Source organism: Drosophila mojavensis, unplaced genomic scaffold (genome assembly GCF_018153725.1).
Source record: "Drosophila mojavensis isolate 15081-1352.22 unplaced genomic scaffold, ASM1815372v1 contig_16, whole genome shotgun sequence".
Classification (NCBI taxonomy): Eukaryota; Metazoa; Arthropoda; class Insecta; order Diptera; family Drosophilidae; genus Drosophila; species Drosophila mojavensis.
In genome coordinates this window covers 11,035,989-11,057,564 of record NW_025318693.1, presented here as the reverse complement: position 1 = coordinate 11,057,564, position 21,576 = coordinate 11,035,989, and the positions used below count along the sequence as shown (strand labels likewise).

The window sequence follows — 21,576 nt, the reverse complement described above, 5'->3', positions numbered from 1 at the left end:
CACAACATCGAGATTCAATAAATTCCAAGCCAATATACAACCATAACAACAATAAAATAGAATCATAATAAATGCCAATATCCTTAAACATGCTTCTACTGCTATCGATTACTTGTTGCTTTTCAAAATCGATAACACATAACAGCATCATCCAAACAAAGGCAGTTGCTTCTGCGCTGTAGGTTGGGTTTCCGATGCCACAATGATATACTAAACTCAGCGCAGATCGCCTACCTGCTAGCTATTAGTGCTTCATAAAGAGGCAGGTAATTTATAGTTCCTGGAATATACTTAGGTACAACGCGTAGAATAGAGTGTTAAAGTTAAGCCCGGCAAAATCAATAAAGCGGAAACCATTTGTAAACATGACGCTGAACGAGAGCGACGCTCACAAACAACTGGAGCTGACACGCAACTTCTTGGAGCTTTCTAGAAATACGGACACCTGTTCAGCATTGCGCAGCTCCGATTGCATCCAACTGTTGGTAAAAATTCTGCATGACAATGATGACGGTGCCGGTGCGGGCGGAGCAGCACGAAGAAATGCCAGCCAAGCCCTACATAATATTGTTCAAGGAAATCAACGGGAGATGAAGGTTCTGCGCCTTCTAGATCAAATACACGACTATAGTTGCAATTTTCTACGATCTCAATTGCAAAGTGGTGGTGAATCGATTGCCGATGATGAAGAGCGTCATCCATTGGCAGCTATGAAGCTGCTGATGAAGGCTAGCTTCGATGAGGAACATCGCCAGACCATGTGCGAGTTGGGTGCCCTAAAAGCAATACCAAATCTGGTTCATCTAGACCATGCCGTTCATGGACCGGCAGCAGGTCGTGAGCAATGCAATTTGCTTAGACGCTATGCACTTATGACGCTGACCAATCTCACTTGCGGGGAAGAGAATAATAAGTCACTGCTCTGTGGACAGAAGCAGTTCATGGAGGCGTTGGTTGCCCAGCTGGATTCAAACACCCCGGATGTCGATGATCTGTTGCAAGCCACTGCTAGCGTTTTGCGCAATCTATCTTGGCGCGCGGACAAGCACCTGAAGACCATATTTAACGAGCTTGGCACAGTGACGGCTCTTGCAATGGCCGCTATGCACAACAAAAGCGAGAACACATTGAAGGCCATTCTGTCAGCTCTTTGGAATTTGTCGGCACACTGCAGCACCAACAAAGCGGAGTTTTGTGCCGTCGATGGGGCATTGGCATTTCTGGTACAAATGCTCAGCTACGAAGGTCCAAGCAAGACGCTTAAGATAGTAGAGAACGCTGGCGGCATCTTGCGGAATGTATCCAGTCACATAGCTGTTTGTGAATCATATCGTCAGATCTTAAGGGAGCACAACTGCTTGGCAATTCTGCTGCAGCAACTCAAGATGGATAACCAGACGGTAGTTAGCAACTCCTGTGGCACGCTCTGGAACTTGTCTGCACGTTGTCCTCAGGATCAACAGTTTCTTATCGATCACAATGCCATTCCGCTACTACGTTCGCTGACAAGCTCCAAAAATTCTATGATAGCTGAGGGCAGTGCCTCAGCGCTTAAGAACTTGGTAAATTATCGCAACGCTCTTGAGCTGTCAACCAACAATGAGTTACCTTCAAAGGAGATACCCAACGGACATGCAGGCACATTGCCGCGTCGTTACAGCTCTTTGCGACTAAGTAGTAATCCCACAGGGTCACTGAAGAAGGTACGCAACGGGACAGCAAACAGCAGCAGCAATGACAGCAGCACATTACCTCGCAAATGTGAAAGCCGGGAGTCAATATATTCCGGCAAATCTGATTCCGACTCAACGAAATTCTCAACTAAGTCGGACAGCGCCTTTGAACAACGAAAGCTCAGTACTAGTACTGCGCTGAGCCATTATAGGGCACCCACGGAGGAGCAGCCCATTGACTATTCGATGAAGTACAGCTATAACGAGCACAAGCCGGCTAAGACCAGTTTTGACAATTCCATCGACTTAGATCAGCTCACTGATTTCAGTGCGCGCTATAAAGAAAGACGGTCCGCCCAAGTTGCGAATTCACAGCCAGCAACATGTGAGGAACGGCAGCCAGAGAGTAGTGAAATATTGCTCATATTGGATGAAAGTGCGAGCCCCGCTCCTCCAACTCTGGCTAAATCCGCTTCGGCTTGTGATTTGAGCAGCGATCACGTGGAACGCCCGGAAACACTCAACCTTCGCAGTAATGCTTTGGAGAATCTAGCAGTCGATAAATCCGATGGCTGTTTGCACACGCCCGAACCGGAGCCCGGTGAGCGGCCGATCAACTACTGTGATGAGGGAACACCCGGCTGCTTCAGTCGCTTCGACTCACTCACCAGTCTAACGGACGTACATGTCAAGCACGAGAAGGAGCCAGTTGCTCCCAAAGCAACAAACAGCCAACAATCAGTTGTCGAGGCGCCAGAACAAGTCAGTGTCAATAACAACAGCAATAATAATGGTGCAGCTTGCCAGGCTATTGATTCCGCCCTGGAGACGCCGCTTATGTTCTCTAGACGTAGTTCCATGGATTCGTTGGTGAATGATGAGACCATTGGTTGTGAGGATAATGGTTCTGTAATTAGTGAATACAGTCGCATGCAAAGCGGCGTGATCTCACCCTCAGAGCTGCCAGACTCACCCACGCAGAGCATGCCCCAGTCGCCTCATCGCAAAGTCAAGCCATCTCTTCCGCCTCCAAACGATAACTGCACAACCAACGGACATGACCTGAATGGCAACGATGCGCCGCGTAGCTACTGCACGGAGGATACTCCAGCTCTGCTGTCCAAAGCGGGCAGCAATAGCAATCTGTCAGTGCTTTCAATAGCCTCCACTGCCAATGACCATAATGGCAATGGACAAATTACACGTCCTATGCCGCAAGTCCAAGATATGGCAATGAACGTCCCCGAGGATGCCATTTCCAAGATGCGCTGCGGGGGCAGCGCTCTTCCTAGTTATTTACCAGTGACGGATGAGATGAATAAGTACTACGTAGAAGACAGCCCCTGTAATTTCTCCGTTATCTCTGGTCTCTCCAGCCTAACTGTCGGCTCTGCGCAGGTGGGACCAACCCGTGCACTAAAACCACCACTTCTACCTAGGAATGCAGAGTCCGCTCCAAAGTTGCCACCACGACGAAGTGCTGTTCCTGTAGAAGCTGAGCCGCGTCAGCTGCCGAAACGCAGCGATTCGCTCAGTTCACTGTCAATGGACTCTGACGACGACTCAAATCTGTTAAGCCAAGTAAGTGCTTGCTGGATACCTATGTCATCTGTGTCATCTAATCCTTGTTCATACTTTTCAGGCCATTGCCGCTGGTAGTTGCAGACTGCCACCAAGCGGTGCCAGCACCAGCTCGAGCCACACAAACACGCTGCCCAAGCCAAGCAACAACCACAGACGACAGACAATTTCGAATGCTAAAACTGACTACAGCTCCGATGATTCACTGGACGATGGCCAATCCACTTCATTGTTTGAGCAGTGTATATTGAGTGGCATGCATAAATCGAATGATAACTTGGAAAGTGATCGCAACGAGCCCTCCAACGAGCGCTTCGTTAGCAATCAGGTGCGTCAGATCGAGTCTATGTTGGCCACGACTGTTAGATCTACGCCTCCGCGCTCAGCATCCAGTAGCCGACAGCGTCAACATCACTGGGTCTAGCTAATTAAGAATCTATAGTTTTCAGTTTGCAGTTGGTTGGTCGTTTGTTTTTAAATATTTTCTAATGTAATATACACACTGCAATAATATTCATACGTTCTCAATTCTTCTAGAGTTCTGATTAAAAATTTGCACTTAAATTTAACAATTGCCCATTTCTGTTGCCCGTTAAGTCGTTGTTTGTTTTACCTATTCCACAATTTCAAAACGAACATCTAACAAAACCCGGGTCATCTAGATAACTTATGAATAAATATCGTAATGGGTACATTCAATATAAATTAACTTTAAAAGGACTTGAAACTTGTCAGCTGCTGCTTGTAACATGATGTTTTGGTCGACTATGCCTAAGTTTGGTTGTTTTTTGTCGCAGCTGGAGCTGCCGATTTTAATAAAAACGTTTTCGCGCATTGCGATCCTTGAAATACGAAATGGCAAATATTGCCACACCAGCCGTCACCAGGACTACGAACAGCAGTATGAAAAATATTTTTGCATTTGACATTCCTGGTTTCGGATCATCTTTGTGTTCCCGCGGCGGTTCAAATGTTTTGGCATTTGGAATAATGTTGGTACGGCGCATAATCTCTTCGTGCTGGATAAAAGCAAAAAAGTATTAAAAAGTATTATAGTATTGCTACACTAACTTAGAAGCTATCAATATATATTAAACTTACAGTGATAGTTGTGTCTATATCGAAGAACTTGAAGCTATGAATGTCATGGTTATCGGACAAATCTCCCGTTGTTGCCGACAAGCCAAAGTAGTAGCCAGTGGGAAGCTCCACATTGTTAACTACAAAACAGTTTTTCCATTCGTTTCGATTTTCGAGATCCGTCGAAACGGACAGCACGTCGTTCTCATATCGTATGCTAATAAACGTTTCGTAATCCACATTACGGAATCGCACTTCACAGCCAGCCAGCTGTGTGTGTGTACCATCTCTGTCATGATCGTAGCTCCAGGTGCCGTTATTAACCATCGCACTCAAATATGGATGTTGATGCTAAATTTAACAAAATAACAGCTACTGCAAGTCAGCAAATGAAAATGAACAAAGTACGTACATTATGTGGCCCATTGTGATTGCTGTATGTATCCAGTATGATTGCCAGTCCAGAGAAATAGTCTTTGCTTCCAAATACAGGACCTGTTTGCATGCGATCTTTCGTATACCAAATGGCAAATCCGTCACCGAATAGCTCATTGCCCTTGCCGTGTACTTTGAACCCAACGTGAACTTCCCAATTGCGTCCCATAACGGGCTGTGGGATACAACAATAGTATCAATAATCATTAAAAATACTAAATTACACGCCCGCATACCGAGTAGTTCCATAGCGCACCGCTTTTTGATTGCAAATCCGGCGTCAGTCTTATATAGTTACTGGTAACCATTGTGCTTCCCAAAAAATCCCAGTGTGGTAGTATAACGCCAACGCCTGGGGTTGATAACGAAACAAGCAATGTTAATACGATACATTACGCATATTAGATATAGGCATCACAGAAGCTTATCTTACCTTGAAATGGACGCACTAGGCTGTGTTCCCGCTTCATGTACTCATTGCTTTGAGAGCTTTTTACTAATTCCAAGGCCACAAGAGCGCCGAAAAACGCCAAAATCCAATTTGTGTTTATCTGTGTCATTTTAACATGCGTTGGCGTCTACTCTACAAAAATTTGGTTTAAAGATAGGCGAATCTTTCTCGCTTTTTCGGTTTTAATGCCGGTTTGATGAGTGGTTGTTTTTTGTTAGCTAGCTGCTGGCACTATCGATAATCACAGCTGTCCCATAAGCTGACAATAGTTACTAGAAACATCGATAAATACTAATAAAAACAAACCTTTTTCGAAACCTCAGCGAAAATACATTTTCGATATACTGCAGCCGATATAATTTTTGTGTTTTGCAGCACTGAGAGCTGTAGCTGTTAGTTTTGGCACTGCCAGCGAAAAATTTAAATAGTAACCGCCAAAAATTTGCGTAGCGAATGGCAAGTGAATAATGAACATGCAAATTGCTTGTGTTGACAAGTAAATAAATTATAAACTCTTCCCTATCGAAAATGGTCAAACGGAAACATAATTTGTCAGACATCTGCAACCTCGTGACAACCCGTTTCAATTATATTTTTTGACTATAACACCGACATGCTGTCAGTTTGTCCAAATTATGTTATGCGTGGTTGTTGGTGTTGTTGTTATTACAGCGGCTTATTGCGTACGCATATTCACGCCTTCAATTGGCTCTAAGTGAAAAACTGAAAACCAGTTCCAGCAACAAGAGTTTTCTTCCTTGCAAGCTACTGGAGCGTGCGTTAAGCTCACACACACAGAACTGCGGTGCGCTGCGTTGAGCATTGCCAAGGTCGATGTCGTGAGAATAAACGCTAAACGTTTTACACACATGCATTTGCGTATATGTGAGTGTGTGCATGTATAATGCAAATTGAATTGGACCGGAAATTTGGAATGCTAAACATGTGAACTTGCGCTCGCTTTTCATAATTCTCTCTGCATATTTGGGCACAATTAGCTAATTGGCGATTGCAGCTGCAATAACTGTAATATATAAATCGTTAACCGTCTAATGCAGCGACGCTTCCTCGACACGTTGCTAATTGGAATATAACGTATCTAATTATATCAGAAACTAAGTGCGACATCGTCATACACTTAATAATTAACTCCGGAAGGTCAATGAATCACATCGACAACTTTGGGAGTTAAGTGAATGACAAAAAAAAAGCAATGCAATCCAAATTTATAATACCAAATATAAATAATTTAAGAATTCAAATATATTTGCGCTTACGAAATCGATAATCAGTCATTATAAATCCTGATCACTTCTATCATAGAAGATAGACATTTGTTGGAATATAAGTATATATTAAAGATTTGAGATTGATTCTTTCGGCGATTATCGTTTGGTCATCTTTTAACACGGCTCTGAAAGAGTATGTAAGTCGTCGCTCAGGTTAAAATCACATGAATCCTGTTCCATAATAAGCTCTTGAGCAAGTTATTGCTCCTCTTAAACTCACTTGCAGTTGACTTCCTTAAGAGCAAGTATAATGGCGAGGTTCATTTTAATATAATATGTATTTTATTTGTAATATAATTTGTTGTTCTTGGATACTTATGAATGAATTGCGTATGAGCTGGCTTGATTACTTGGACTCTATAATTAGATGCGCTTGGAGCCATCGGTGATTAATGGACTTGTAATTCTCATTGATTTCAGCGCAGTTGCCGACAGCTGAGAGATGAAATAACAGATTAGCATTCAAATACTCGGACTATCATATCAGCTACTATTTTTAGCGCGCTTAAAAATCCATTAATTTGAGTCGGTCGCTCATGTGCAGACAAGTTTGAGCCCAACATAGATTTCAATTCCTTAAAGTGGCATTAACCTCCGGCCGGACCAAGCCGTACTGAGGCCGAAAATTTGCTCCAATGATTGATAACCGCTGTCAGACGTTTAACTATTTCAATTAACAAAACAAAACAAAAGCAAAGCAAATGGCAATAGTAATAGCAACAGCAACAGCAACAAAAAGAAAGCGAAAGAAGGCAAAGGCAAAAAGGCAAAGTACGCACAAGGCAATTTGTTAATTGTCGATCAGTAATAAATCAATGGCAATCGACAATTAAGCGCGCTAATTGTTGCACAGCTTACAACAATTGCGCTAACCAATTGGCCAACTGAACTTGACCCCAGCGCCAACTGAAGACAATACAAAATATGATTATACAACTCAATGCAATTCAATTACTGCGGTTTTCTGCGACTTGTGGCATCAACAAAAAGTTAGGGTTTTTGCGGCTGCCACTCTCAAACAAATGACAGCTGAACTTGAACTTGGTTTTACTATCGATAATATTATCTCCTATGTTCTCCCCTCCATTAAGTGCGTTGACTAGCGGAAAAAAAGCTAAAACTAACGCATTGCTTGCATTGCTGCGACAAGTGTGCAATTTGTATTTAATTGGTCGCATTAATGGCGAGGGTCGTTAATTAAGTCATAAAATGATTTATAGCTGTGTTTACTCTATTCAGTTCACGAAATCTTTATCGTGAATACTTTCAGACAGACAAACCTTTTAAAGCTATTAATACTTAGTTATTTCTTTTAGAGATCTGACAACATCTAAAGCATGCCATTGATTAAGTTTAACTAAATTTGAATCTGGCTTGAAACGTGAATCTTCTGAAATATCAGTAACAACTTAAGAACTGCCCTCGTATGCTGTTAATTGCTTTCCAGTTTAAGGGTCGTAAATGTCAAGCATATTATGTTGTACACTTTAAAGCAATATGAATTGTAACAAAAGATCGTAATTCACAATATATGTACATACAGAAATAACTTAGCGGCTGGCTTGTGGTTTAAGCCTTCTGTTTATTGCTTCCGGCAAGCAATTCGTGCGTTATGATTATGATGATTATGCATATTGCGATCTTAAATCAGACAATCATACAAATATCTTGTAAATTGTCATTTAAATCAAGTCGACGACGTTCCTCAAAAATGGCCTGAAAGCTGAGCAGCAGCTGCAGCAGCAACAACAACAACAACAAAAGCGATCAATAAAAAAAGACCAACAATCACACGAAATTTTCACGGTCAGCACGACAGAGGCGGAAGAAATTGCCAAAGCTATAGTTGCTGACAACACAGCAGCATTGTTGTTGCTATTGCTATCGTTGTTGTTGTAGTCGTTGATGCAATTTTTGTTGCTGTTTTCGCCTGCAATCAAGTCAAGGTGTTTGCCAGCTTTCCTATCACATTTGCATTAGATTTGCATAAGCGCCTATCGAGGCTGATTGACCCGAATGAAGTGCAACTCAAGCTGGAACTGAAACTGGTTACCGGAAAGCAACATCATCAACAGCAGCAGAGACCAGCGCAAGCCAAACGCTAGAAAGTTGCTTTTATTTGCCACTATCCGCCCAAGAACAACGACCATCACGTGTCGCACGTAGGCCAGCAACAACAACTTGCTTAAAGGCTCTCACACTCAATGCTCGAGTGAGAAATGAAAACAGCAACAACAAAACTAATGAATGAAAAAACTCACTCAAAACGCAGCTAACAAAGCAACGTCGGCCACGTCGACGTCGACAACGGCGCACGCTTGCCATGCTTTATATAAAATCAACTGAGCATTTCTGTTGGAATTCATTAAACGTTTTACCGCACAGCTCGACGTACAAACTTACGATCCGCCGAGCCCGAGTCCGATTCCGATTCCGAGTCCCCGAGTCCGAGTCCGAGTCTGAGTCTGAGTCAAAGCCAAAGCCAAAGCCGAGCAACAAAGGCAGCACACACAATTTTTAAATACAGCGCAGCGCAGATTCGTGTAAGCCAATACCCAGTTGACAGCCAAACAGCATCCAGCTAACAGTTCCCAGCTCATTGTTAAAGCCGCCGAACGCATTTGAATTTGGCTTTTTTTGTTTCACTTGACTCGCGTGCGAACGTTTATAACAATAATACAAATAATAATATTAATGCAATTTATAGCTAAAATACAAAAAAAAAAAAAATCCGAAAATTAAAGCAAGGAAATTGCAAATTCATTTTAAGAAATACCTACAAAATCAATAAATAAATAAACAAGCTGGTGATTCGTGCTCTAAAGAAAAGTGTAGTGCTTCATAAATCCGAAAATTAATTTTGAAAATATTTGTTAACTAATTGCAGCGCAACTCAGCTCAATTACCGTCTACAATAAAACACTTCAACTAAATCAACATGAAATTCGTAAGTATATCAACTCGAATCAAATCAAAGCGGGAAAAAAAAGAAGTTATATTTAATTTTGCGTATACGTGATTTTGAGCAAGTTCGTTGCCTAAGTCTTTTATTTTCGCACTACCCAATGCCAAGCGACAATTTTCACAGCATTTTTATTTGATGCTCGCTCGCACGCCAATGCGAATATGCAAGAGCCGTGAGCCAACACACTTTGCCCACCATTCACCTCAAATTGACCCAAGCCAGATCAAACTCTGAGGCTATTGTAGTATTCAGAATTTTTATTGGGCAGTTGAATTTATGGCCAGCCGCCAGTGGATTGTTGCCCGTTGTCGTGTGTCAATTTTTAGCGGCAAGCATTTTGTCGGCATTAACGACTTGACAAAGCCCGCCGCAAGCAAATGTATATAAATGAACATATCTATCGTAATCGTATTTAAATAAACACACACAAACACACACGCACACACTCGTAGAGAAGCATAAATGTAGCTGGCTATTAAGCTGTTATGTCGCAGACAATGGTCTCGGACTACAGCATCCAAGCCATAAATTGTATACGATTTGCATAGCATATGAACTATAATTATGCAGCACGCATATTCAATGTTTCCGCCTAGCCAATTCCACACTCACATACACACACACACGCGCATACGCATACGCATGCGTGCGCTCATTGTGCAGAACGGGCTGCAATTAGATGATAAAAGCTAAAGCAATATGGGGTAAAGAGGGAAGTTCAAGTTCATGGTGAAGGCCGTTGCCGAACCAGACAAGCAGCAGACACTTGTTTGCAGATCAAGCCAAATGCCAAGAAAAACAGCAACAGCAACAGCAACAACAACAACAACAACAAGCAGCAATAACGCAATGGCAAAACGGCAAAACGTGCTTGGGCATGCGTTTTGTAAGTTAATTGAAAAGTGCGATACACACGCGCCAATATATCCCCAAAGCCAAAGCCAAAGCTGAAGCCAGAGTCACAGTCAAGTGACCAAACTGGCGCTGCCTCTAGCGCTGACGCTGACCAACATCTTGGCCATTGCGTGTCCACTTCGCGGCGTCTCGCCAGCATTCAACTCCAATGCACAGTGTCGTGAACGTGCGCATGTGCGTGTGTGTGACGGCCATAAATTTAACAACTATGAAAAGCCCGCATTCGATTCATTAGAGTCTCTAAGTTATGCAATGGCAACTGCAACGGCAACAACAACAACTTGCAACTGCAACTGCAACTGCAATCCAGCTGACTGCAGTCGGCAGTCGGCAGTTGCCGTTTCATCCCAAGCACTCAGCAGGCAGGCACTTGGGCACCCTGGGAACCGCAATCAACGTCTGGCAAATCGCTCTCGATTAGGATTGGGTCATGCGTGCCATGCTCTACTCACACACACACACACACACACACACTCAAAGAGTCTAAACGAAAGAAAAAAAGATTTATTAATTGCTCGACAATCGCTTTAATTCATTGGTTAATCGCTGCCATCGCCAGCTACAACTTGTCCTCGTCGACATGTTGTTGCATTTTACACGCTTTGCGTGTAGAAATTCAAATTAATTGCCATAAATATAAAATTGCCTTGTGTTACGCTTGGCTTGCTTTGCATTGGCCTGGCCAGACCAGGCCATGTCGCTATGGTCTCAGCTAATGAAGATGCCGCAGCCTAGACTAACATATACTTTACGAAACACACGCACACACACACGTGTGTGTAATTGTCGTGCATAATTGTAGCTCGTCTAGGCCAAGCCAAAGTACTGAGAAGCAGTATATGGCTATAGAGTTTCAGCTTAAGCTGATCAGATTTGAAACTAGGCTAAGACTTGATCAAATTAATTTTAAAGTTTTACGCACTCTGAGATACTTTTAGAGCATTTTATTGGCATATGAAATGCGTTGAAGATAACTGAATGCACAATAACTATTTAATTGTTCAATCGTTTCTCACAACATGCACATGAATCCTTTGGCCAGTCGGGGCGCTCCTCTCAGCTCGGAGCAATGAAACTAATGCTCAGTGTCTTTGGCATTATGTGCTGTGCGATGTCATTTGATATCGTTCATCGCATCAGTCGCTGTTTTTAGTTTTTGGTTAGTTTTTTGATTTTGTTTTGGCCATTTTATTATTACAATTCGCTTAGTGCGACACGATTAGCGTTTGCAGCAAAAGCGCAGCTGTCGCAATCAGAGCTGGAGCCATGTCTTGGTCTGCGAGTTAGTCAGTCAGTCACTCAGTTAGTCAGTCGGACAGTCAGTCAATGCGCACGGCAAGTGCCTGGCATACACATGTTCCACATGTCCAGCTACAGTTGGACATTAGCTTGAAGCTCGGAGAGCGTGTGGTGCTGCCCACATGCGAACGTTGCGAGCGGTGCGAGTGGTGCGAGCGCGAGCGCGTTTTTGGCTTGCAAAATAGTTATGTTAGATTTATCGTCGAAATGGACACGGGACCGGGGCCAGGCCATTACCATATTTATAAGCTACGGGCAGGCAGGTAAACGGGCAGGCAGTGGACATGTGCGTTGTGTTTGGCATTTTGTCATGCCTTAAATGCTACAAATTTTTGCTGTTGCCGCATGAACTTGAACCAATTTGCTTGCCGCCGCTGCTGTTGCTGTTGCTGTTTCATTTGGGGGCCGCATCAGCAGGAAAAGGAAAACTGTTTCGATTCTCACGCTGCCAAGCGGCAATTGGCACTTCCTAGCCAATGAGCTGTGCCAAATTGATGCCTAATAATCGCTTGGGCAACAAGTAATAGCTAAAGCAATCAACAGTGGGCAGCGAGTCGACGAGCGGTCTCCAACTGGCCCGTCGTGGCCCGTGGTGGCCCGGCCTGGCATCATTTCCAGCTATTAAACACAATTCAAAGTAATTGAAAGCAGCGACCGTGCTGTAGCAGTTGTTGATCTTGTTGCGCCTACTAAACACAGCCAACAGTCGCGCTCCATTTTGGACTTTAGGCTCTGGCAAACGCAAATGCATCCAGACGGGAGCCAAAAGTCTAAAGCCGAGATTCGAGCAGCGAGCAGCGAGCGGCGAGTGGTGAGAGTTTGGATTTAGCAGCATGCTTCCGTGTTGAAAGTCAATGAACAGTTGCCCAATCGAGCGTTAACCTGGACAGTTTTAGCATCTGAGAGAGTTATTGCCGCCACTGCTGCCGCCGCTGCTGCTGCCACTGCTGCTGCTGCTGTTGCTGCTGCTGCTGTAGGCGTTACAATCATTAACAACCGATAACAATATCAATTTTTTGTTTTCTTCCATTTGTTTTTTTATTTTTTATTTTTTTTTATGGCCGCGTAAATTTGAGCACAACTTCAATTGTTCAACATTCACTTTTGCAATGCTCACATCAAAATTGGTTATGCTCGCTAGCTAAATGACAAACCATTTAAATAAGATTAATTAATGCTCCAGCTGTAGCCAGCAGGCCTCATTTTTCCCCGTTTTCCTGTCACGTGACTCACTCCCTGCCCATGCAAATTGAATTCAAACCTGCGGGAACAGCTAATTGAAAGTTAATTCTCAGTGTATTTTATGCAGCACAGAAATAAATAGACAAAATAAAAACATAAAAAAAATATGCAAAACGCTCTGGTTACCTGTTCGAATGGATTTGTCCAAGTCTTTGTAGAGTAATAAAAAAAAATAATTTATTTTTACTGCACATTTGAGCCAATCAAAATCTAAACGCCAATAAATGCCAGCGAAAAAATGAAAAATCTGATTGAAAAATAACTAAAATTGATGCGAATTCAGTAACACAAACAGCTGAGATACCCTGCAAAAAATGGATACAAGAAATGAAAAAATTGTAATTTTAAGAAAACATTTGTGAAATCCATTTCTTATTCTAAATTTGCATTTGCCACTTTATTGAAGTCGCTTCAAATTTTGAGCTTCTGTATGCCCTTTAATTGGTTTCTACAGGGTATGCTGATACTGACTTGCTGCTAACAAGGCAATGTTATTGTGTTTTCGTTGTTGTTGTTGCTTTCGCAGTTGTCCACTGGTTTGTTGTTGTTGCTGTTGTTGTTGCGCTTTTCATTTAGGTTTTATGCGCTGGCACAGGCACGCTCACATGTTGCTGCACTTAATCATTGTTGTGGGTGGGTGGGTTTTCGCATGCGCCGCCGTTAGCCAACAGTCTCGACTGCTGCTGTTTGTTGCCATGTCGGCCTGCTAGCGCCGCCCAATTACGAAATCATATCTAAGGTCATTTGTTCAACTAATTTGCGGCAGCCTCGATAAGAGCGGGGCGCGGGGCGAGCTACAATGAGGAATGATTGCAATTTCAATACAAACTGTTTTGTTCTCATGTCCCACAGTCGAACAAATTAGCTTAACTTAGCGTGCGCTGCTCGGCTTCACGGCTACCCGTGTAAATTCTTATGTGGATTCCTTGCGGCTAGCCGCAAAGCTGAGCAGCAAAACAGAAACAGATTATTAAACTGGAGCTGCGCTTAATTTATTTTAATTAGCTTAAACGGCAACGGTAAATGGCCGCTGTCTGCGGTTTCAGCTCGCCGTCCTCAGCTATGCGTAGAATGCCGAAATGCAAATCTTTGGAAGCCAGCAGAAAAAACTCAAAATGCCTGCCTCAGGCCACAGCTGACGACATTTTGACGGTTTACATGTGTTGCATGCCACAGTGGGCACCAAATATATAGGCAGCATACACTGCGCAAAATGATGGTCCAGAATTGAGGCACAAGTAATTTAAGAAAAACCTAAATAGAACAAAATTGCACTAAAAGAAAATAGAACTTATTTAAATGCTAGTAAATTTTGATGTCTTATTAAAAATAATATAAATTAATTTTTGTGCAGCATAAAGATATTCAAAAATTCTTCAAATTCAACTAAACTCAAATGCAATATAGAAATATCCCCTCTATTCACTCTTCTGCAAAAAGAACATATATTTTGTTAGCAGTAGAATCGATTAGATAGCTACCTTGATAATTGTACAAAATTGTAATTGTACCTTAATGATTTAGATTTCACATAATTTGCTTGCAATATGCAAACCAATTCAGCAAATTGTCAATTATTTGGCTCAGTGCAATAGCAGCTGTTAGTTTTGTTCAAATTGCTTTAAATTGTTGTTTCCTTTTTTAGATTTTAAAGTCCGATTAGATTGTTTTTTATGATGGATCAAAAGAGTTTTTGTCGGCTTCCCATGGCAACTGTTGAGCTTCCATTTACCTGGCTTTCAACCGGGAACTCGTACAGCTGATTGGCATTTGCTAGAACCGCCCACTGCAGACTCGGACTCAGACTGAATCACTTTCGGATTTATTTCCCATATGAGATTCAGCCAGCTTTATCACATGTGTTTCATCTGCTCTGGAGAACTGATTCGCTTTGATGTGCTCAGTGGAGCCAATAGCTTGTGCTCTAGTGTGGCAACAGACGTTCTGTCTGAGCCCAACTCCAGCAGCAACAGCAACAGCAACAACAACAACAGCAACAGACATGAATTAATTAAAAGGCATTTTCACAAGTTTGCGATACTCTAAAGTCTAGACAAGAGTCACAGTTGCTTGTTGGCAACTGTTCGCCTTGTTTGCATACTTTTTTTTTTTTTTTTTTTTTTTTGATTATTTAGTCTCAAGACAATTTGTGCTCTTGTTATTTTTATTCTTATATACAATATATGCATATTTTGGCTTATAGCAATTAGCGTTGTTGTTGCTGTTCTTGTTAGAGCTACTTGTACATATATTTGATTTTGTTGCCTTTTTTGTTGGCTTTTTATTTTTTATATATTTGTAGGGTGCTCGTAAACACTTGCTGCATATTAAATCAATTGCAGTAGCTGTAGCAAAATCAACAAAATGCCTGTAAAATTAACATGAGCTGCAAGCGTTCGACCAAATATTGCGCATACGCCCTGCAGTGCAATGCAGATTGCAGGCGCGGCCCATTAGGCAATTAATGAAGCAAAAACCTTTCAAAGCCACAACAAGAAAACGAAAATAACAAAAAGCCAGCCACAATTACATTACTGAATGTGGGCTTAGGTGTGATTATTGGCCATAAAACAGCATATGGATCTCTATATTCAGCTGGAAGTCTTTCATATGGGGCAGTTTGGGTTTCTGAATGCGATCTATTAAGTCATTGCTGCCCTATGATTAGCGTCCAGTGCAGTGGCGTCTGTTGCAATTGCGTGACGGTCTTAAATAAGACATTGGATGCAGCAACAACACCCACAACACTTGCGGCCCAGTTGCCAATTGCAGCTGCCAATCGAACAGCGCCAGTCTGTCGAGCATTCAGTGGGAAATCAATAAATTCAAGCGCCTAGCCGACAGCCAGCACTTTATTTATATATAAAGATATATATACACATATATGTATGTATATGTGTATATTTATAACCACAAAGCCAATTTGCACAGCATGCTGCAGTTGGGCCATTGATGCATGCCGCCACAGCTTCCACAAAGCTTGACCACAAGCGCAGCTCTTGGCGCCTTAACGAGCTAAAGCTGCATGCTTATCACAACATTAGATTCGATGCATTTGGCGCTGTTGCTGCTGTTGTCTGCCTCCGAATTGGGTCAGCTTTCGAGATCCGTTGTGAGAGAGTTTGAAAATATTTGGCTAACATTTCAAGCCGCGCTCTTGCAGCAATTGTCGTAAATATTGTTTTATGCAATTGCCGCTAATTACGCGTTCAAAATGCTCTACATACGAAAAATTATCCAACAGAGAGAGATGGACAAAGAGAGAGACAGACAGAGAGAGACGGGGTAGGCAGCGCTAAGAACTGAATACAGGGTATTGGCACTTGGCTCGTGCTCGACTCAAGTACACCTGAATGGCATTCTAGTGTGGTACAAGCCAGAGGCTTAATTGTTTTCCATATGCTTAGCTACGCTGGCATTGACACAGATTGCAATGGTTTAATCGCTTTGACCGTACTTACCGACCGTATTACCAACTGTATTACCAACACGTAACGAAATCTGTATTTCCATTCCGTTTGCAGTTAGTCACCATTGCCGCTCTGTGCCTGTGCCTGGCCTTTGCTGCCGGCCAGCAATACTTTCTAGGACAATTTCCCACCAGATCCCGCTTCGCCTTCGACACTCTCTCCCTGGCACAGCCCTCTGCTGCGCAGGTGCGCGATCCCCGCCAAAATCGAGGTAAGCTCTACACATTGTGTATTGTGTATATTGAATATTATACATGCTCTATATGCTTTCGTTTTCTTTTATACACTTTTTTTATACTTTTCAGGACCCGTTGTGTTCCCACCCTCGCCGCCAGATGCGATTGAGGAGTCGAGCGGTGTTGTTGTTGGCGCCTCTGGTTTTGGTTTTGTGCCGCCACAGCAAAGTAATTCACTCAGACGTACGGTCTAAACAATAGCATAGTCTAGGCCATTGTCACTCACAGCTACACTTGCAGCTACACCCACACAGACACACACTCTCACTCACACTCACACACACACACACACTTAAAGCTTTATTAGTGCAATTGAAGTAGTGTTTAAATATTGTTTTTTTATTGTTAAATAATTATCCTCCAACCCACGTCCAATTCACAGGCACAATCTTTGGTTAACTGCACACACACGCACACACACACACACATACACAGCCATAAGCACACACACGCACACAAGCTCACACTCAGTTACAGCACAGACAATGCCAAACAGCGGAAACGGAAATGCGCGTCACAGTTAATCGCAATTTGAGCGTTCGCAGCACTTAATCAACTTCAAGCTAAGCCCCACAGTCGGCCACAGCACACAACAACAGCCCTAACCCATCCCACACCCACGCCCACGCCCACACCTACACGCACACCCACCCACATAAGCCGCACTTGCTAACATAATAATAACAACTAAACTATGTCAAAGTAATATTGCTTATTAGCAATTATTTAGTCTAATTATTGTTATTTAGTTGCAAACACAATAATTTTATTTTTCGTTTTGCTTTTTATGTTTTTTATTTCTATTTGGCCAGCTCTTTTATTATATGTATTTATGTTTTCTTTTGCATATTACGAATTTTTATTTTGTTTAATTTGTAACTTAAAAATTATTATTTTTAGCCCAAAAATAAACAACTAAATTATAAAAAACAAAAAACAAAATATATATTTTTTTAATTAATTTATATTTATATTTGAATAATTTTGACTTCTTTCGGCCAGACAAGAAAACAAATTTCAGCAAAAATGCAACATGGTATTATATTTTTATTATTTACATTTTATCTTTATTTTGTTATTCGAGTGTTTTTGATTTTCGTTTCTTTTGATAATTATTTTGTAGTGTTTTGAGTTTCACATTCACAAATGCAGCACTTTGGCTTTTTGATATTATCGTACAAGTATGCTTATGATTTCTTGTAGCAATTATTGTAAGTGCACACCAAAACAAGCGTCTAATTAACAAAAGACACCTTTGAAGTGCAGCGACACAAATCGAACAGCTTCACATTAGAGTGGGCTCAAAATATTGACATGCTTTCAAGCGCCCAAATTGTTTGGGGCTGACGAAATATTATGACACTGAACGAGCACTTGTTGAAGGAGTCACTTGACTCAGTCGAAATTGAGCATGAAGGCATAGCTGATGATTAAGCATAGCATAATTAAATCTTCCATTTCAATATGTAATATCTCAATTATACTTATAAAGTAGTCTAGCAGCTTAAAACCTCAAGAGTCGATCGAAATATTATAATCCTATATATGTTTATAAATATAGAAATAATCTCGACATTTGGATTTACTCCTGTTCATTATACAATCTTGTATTATTATAATATATTATATTATAAATGGCTTGAACATGTTAATTTTTCCGTTTGGCAACTCAGAAATGCACTAGATATGGATATATATAATGAAAATCTTCCTTTGAATTATATATATATAATTTCATACATTTATATCTGCACTTTATGATATGAAATTTTTCATATGGGTCTTTAGCTCCTCCCTTGCCATACTATTCATAAATTAATCCGTTTTTAAATGTATAAAAAATGTGCACTAATACATACATACATATATGCAGCCCATGGCTGAGGCAAGGCTTTTGCTTATTCATTGCCTGTTCTCTGATTGCCAATATAGCTCTCCACATGCCAATTCTATTATCCCCTTGGCAGGCAGCCTGTGATGCCTTAAGTACCCCACACTGGCAAAGAAATATGAACAATTTTAACGACAAGCAAATATGTTGAGCCCCAAGTCCCAAAACCAACAACAACAACAAAAGCAGCAGCAACAGCAGCAACAGCAACAGGTGCTGCTATAGCAATCAAGACTTAAGCCGCAAAAGGCTATGTGTCTGGCCTGTCTATAAAATCAATGAGCGTATGCACTGATATTTGCATATGAGACAGAGAGAGAGAGAGGGAGAGAGAGAGAGAGAGAAATGAGGTGCAATAGAAACAGAGAAACACTCAATGATATGCGCGTCTAATGCTGCGCAAAAAATTTGTTAGTAGTTTGCATTTTTTACCTTTTTTTAATACCCGGCAGGTATTGAAAAGACTATGACTAAATGAGCCAAGCTGCCTTTATATACCATATCCTGCTGGCATCAGGCAACTATTTAACAATTCAATGGAGAGTATCTTTGAGTCGACTAACTACAGCTGCGTATTTCTAGCCGTTTTATTTTATAGCTTTTTGCCATTTGTTTTTCGTTTGAGAGCCAAGAAATGCAAAGAAAAACGAAATGGAGCAACTTTTTTTTTTGCTATAGCTTAGCCTTAGTGCGCCAGTAGGCCAAGCCAAGCTCAGGCAGGCAAGCGAGCAGCCAGAGGACTTGGACTTACTTAGTACACAAATGCAATGGAAACACATTTCACAATGAACGAAGTGAACAAACGAATAAACGAACAAACGAACGACACTAAGTTGAGATAATTTTTACAATTTGACAATTTATGCACGATTGGCCCAACTGGTAGCCAAATGACCGATATCGATTGGCCAGCCAAACAGTCAGCCAGCCAAAAGGCCATTGTGTAATTAATTTTGCAAGCCTTAAAGTTCTCTGAGCAAAAAAATACAAGCATAAAATAAAAAAATAGTTACGCAGCATATGCTTCCTGGATGAGGACTGCCTGTGGCTAGCCGGCTTGTGGCTGTGGTAACAATGACGCAAATGCTGCACCACAGTTGCTCTTATAGTTGTTGCTGTTGTTGTTGTTGTTGTTGTTGTTGCAGCCGCCAATTGACAGCCACCCACCATAAAATATGTATACGGACAGCTAACGACGGTCGGTTAATGTTACCAAACATTAAACGGGGCATTCTAAAAAGTGAAGCCAACGCCCCAGAGACAACAGCAACAACAACAACAACAGTCACAATGATAATTGCAGCTGGACACTTGCCCAATAACACTTGACGCCATGATTGACGAAGCGCCTAACCTTCAGCGTGTCTTGTCAGTTGCCGACGCCCACAGTTGGAATTTTGTTACGAGTTGGCAGCAAAGTATCACCTACTAATCTCAAGTGCACACGCCAAAGCCTAACAATAAATATTATTATTTGTAATTATATTTGTAGTAATGCCAAAATCCGAATGGCCGCCAAATCAATTGACAATGTCTCTCTGTTTTGTTTTTTTTGTTTTTCTTTTGTTTTTTTTTTTTTGTTGTGTCCCTCTTTACTGTCCAATTCGCAGCGGTGGCAGCAGTTGCAGCGGCAGCTGGCGGCGTGGATCCAACATATTTCAGCACCACATTTCAGACGCCCGACACATCGTATGCAACATTCAACTATTATACCAGTCCATACAATACGCGGTACACATACATCTAAGGCAACGGGGATGCCAGCCCAACAGTCGAAAGACATGGAGAGGAACAGAGAGAGAGAGAGAGAGAGAGTTGGGAGTCGAGTCATGTGTAAGTAGTCAGTTAATGAGGCGCCTAGGCAAATATCTAACAATGTTGTAAATAAATGTGTAAAATGTGCAATTTGTGTTTAACTTTTGTGCGTCGTGTTGTCGTGCAGTCAAGTGTGCAGCAATATATCTTGTTTGTGTGTGTGTGTGTGTGTTTTTTTTCGCTGCCTTGCAGTCGTTAATGTATGCACAAAACGAAAGACTCAGGAAACGAACTTGAGAGCGAGCAAGCGTTAAGCGAACAAATCAACATTTGTTATCACTGCTGTAATATTTGTTATTGTTGACTTGTTGCATAATTTCGTTCATGTTATATCACACATACATACATAAGCATCTACCAGAGATGCAGGCCCAAGCGATGCTTATCGATCGGCAACGCCCACGCAAACAGTAGCCCAAATCGTCGCGGTAGCCGCTATTAAAGTGTGAACTGAATACGCGTCATCGTCATCTGGCATGGAATGGAATGTTTATTCGCTTGTTACTGTTTGATTGCAAGAAATCTGTGCAAGCGTTTGCCTTTGCCTTTGCATTTTACAACAGCATTTCATGCCGCCGTAGACTATTGCATGCTGCCATTATATTGTTGCCGTTGCCGTTGCCGTGGCCGTTGCTGTTGTTGCTACTGCTGCTGTTGCAGTTGGCGCTTGCTATTGTATGTTAAATTACGTAGACGCCTAGAATAGGCCAAGCCGGTGCCTGCGGTGTTAATTTCCATTGACACTGGGGCACATTTCCAACAACAGCAAAAATAAAGCCCCCAATTTTTGTATTTCTTTATTTATTTGTAAATGTCTGAGTGTATGCCGCAGTTGTCAGAAGTTGCAGAGCTGCGCGAAATATGAAAAAAAAAGTCAACAATTCTCTAGCGATTGAGTAACAATGCAAAGCAACAGCAACAACAACAACAGTATCCCAGAGAGATCATTAATGGTGACGGCTGCATGATTCACTGCCCGAAACTGTAATGGTCAAAGTGTGAGTGCAGACGAGCCACATGACGCGGCGGGTGCCCAGGCCTGTCATAATTCGTATTAAGTGCGGCCAGAACGGCAAAGGCCAATCACAATCGAGCACTGCCAATTGACAGTCATCGCACCGTTGATAACCTTGTTGACCACAAGAATTTTCAATGAAATGACAATTTGCTGACTGCAAGCAATATTTATGTCTTGTCGCTTTAGGCAATAAATGAAACTACAAGCGTGTCCCAC

General features: G+C 41.9%; 3 protein-coding genes across 5 annotated transcripts; 2 read left to right on the top strand and 1 right to left on the bottom strand.

Moving 5' to 3' along the window:
• Positions 1 to 137: 137 nt before the first annotated feature.
• On the top strand, positions 138 to 3,767 carry LOC6572707 (adenomatous polyposis coli protein). Its single transcript, XM_001998777.4, has 2 exons — positions 138 to 3,254; positions 3,316 to 3,767. The coding sequence occupies exons 1-2, from the start codon at positions 366 to 368 to the stop codon at positions 3,676 to 3,678; spliced, it is 3,252 nt and encodes a 1,083-aa protein (XP_001998813.2). The 5' UTR covers positions 138 to 365; the 3' UTR covers positions 3,679 to 3,767.
• On the bottom strand, positions 3,697 to 5,468 carry LOC6572708 (vesicular integral-membrane protein VIP36). The gene is made up of 5 exons (XM_001998778.4): positions 5,203 to 5,468; positions 5,006 to 5,121; positions 4,747 to 4,944; positions 4,356 to 4,685; positions 3,697 to 4,273 (listed from the first exon to the last, which is right to left on the bottom strand). Exons 1-5 carry the CDS (start codon positions 5,327 to 5,329, stop codon positions 4,067 to 4,069), a joined length of 978 nt encoding a protein of 325 aa, XP_001998814.1. The 5' UTR covers positions 5,330 to 5,468; the 3' UTR covers positions 3,697 to 4,066.
• Positions 5,469 to 8,857: 3,389 nt separating this feature from the next.
• On the top strand, positions 8,858 to 20,432 carry LOC6572709. 3 transcript variants are annotated; one of them, XM_001998779.4, is made up of 5 exons: positions 8,858 to 9,052; positions 9,397 to 9,456; positions 16,455 to 16,611; positions 16,706 to 16,804; positions 20,138 to 20,432. In XM_001998779.4, exons 2-5 carry the CDS (start codon positions 9,448 to 9,450, stop codon positions 20,272 to 20,274), a joined length of 402 nt encoding a protein of 133 aa, XP_001998815.2. In that variant the 5' UTR covers positions 8,858 to 9,052; positions 9,397 to 9,447; the 3' UTR covers positions 20,275 to 20,432. The 3 variants fall into 3 exon arrangements, with proteins under 3 accessions (XP_001998815.2, XP_043863357.1, XP_043863356.1); XM_044007422.1 differs by lacking the exon at positions 20,138 to 20,432 and adding an exon at positions 17,019 to 17,424 and having other exon boundaries at positions 8,859 to 9,052; XM_044007421.1 differs by lacking the exon at positions 20,138 to 20,432 and adding an exon at positions 17,019 to 17,424 and having other exon boundaries at positions 8,859 to 9,052; positions 16,706 to 16,819.
• Positions 20,433 to 21,576: the final 1,144 nt, after the last annotated feature.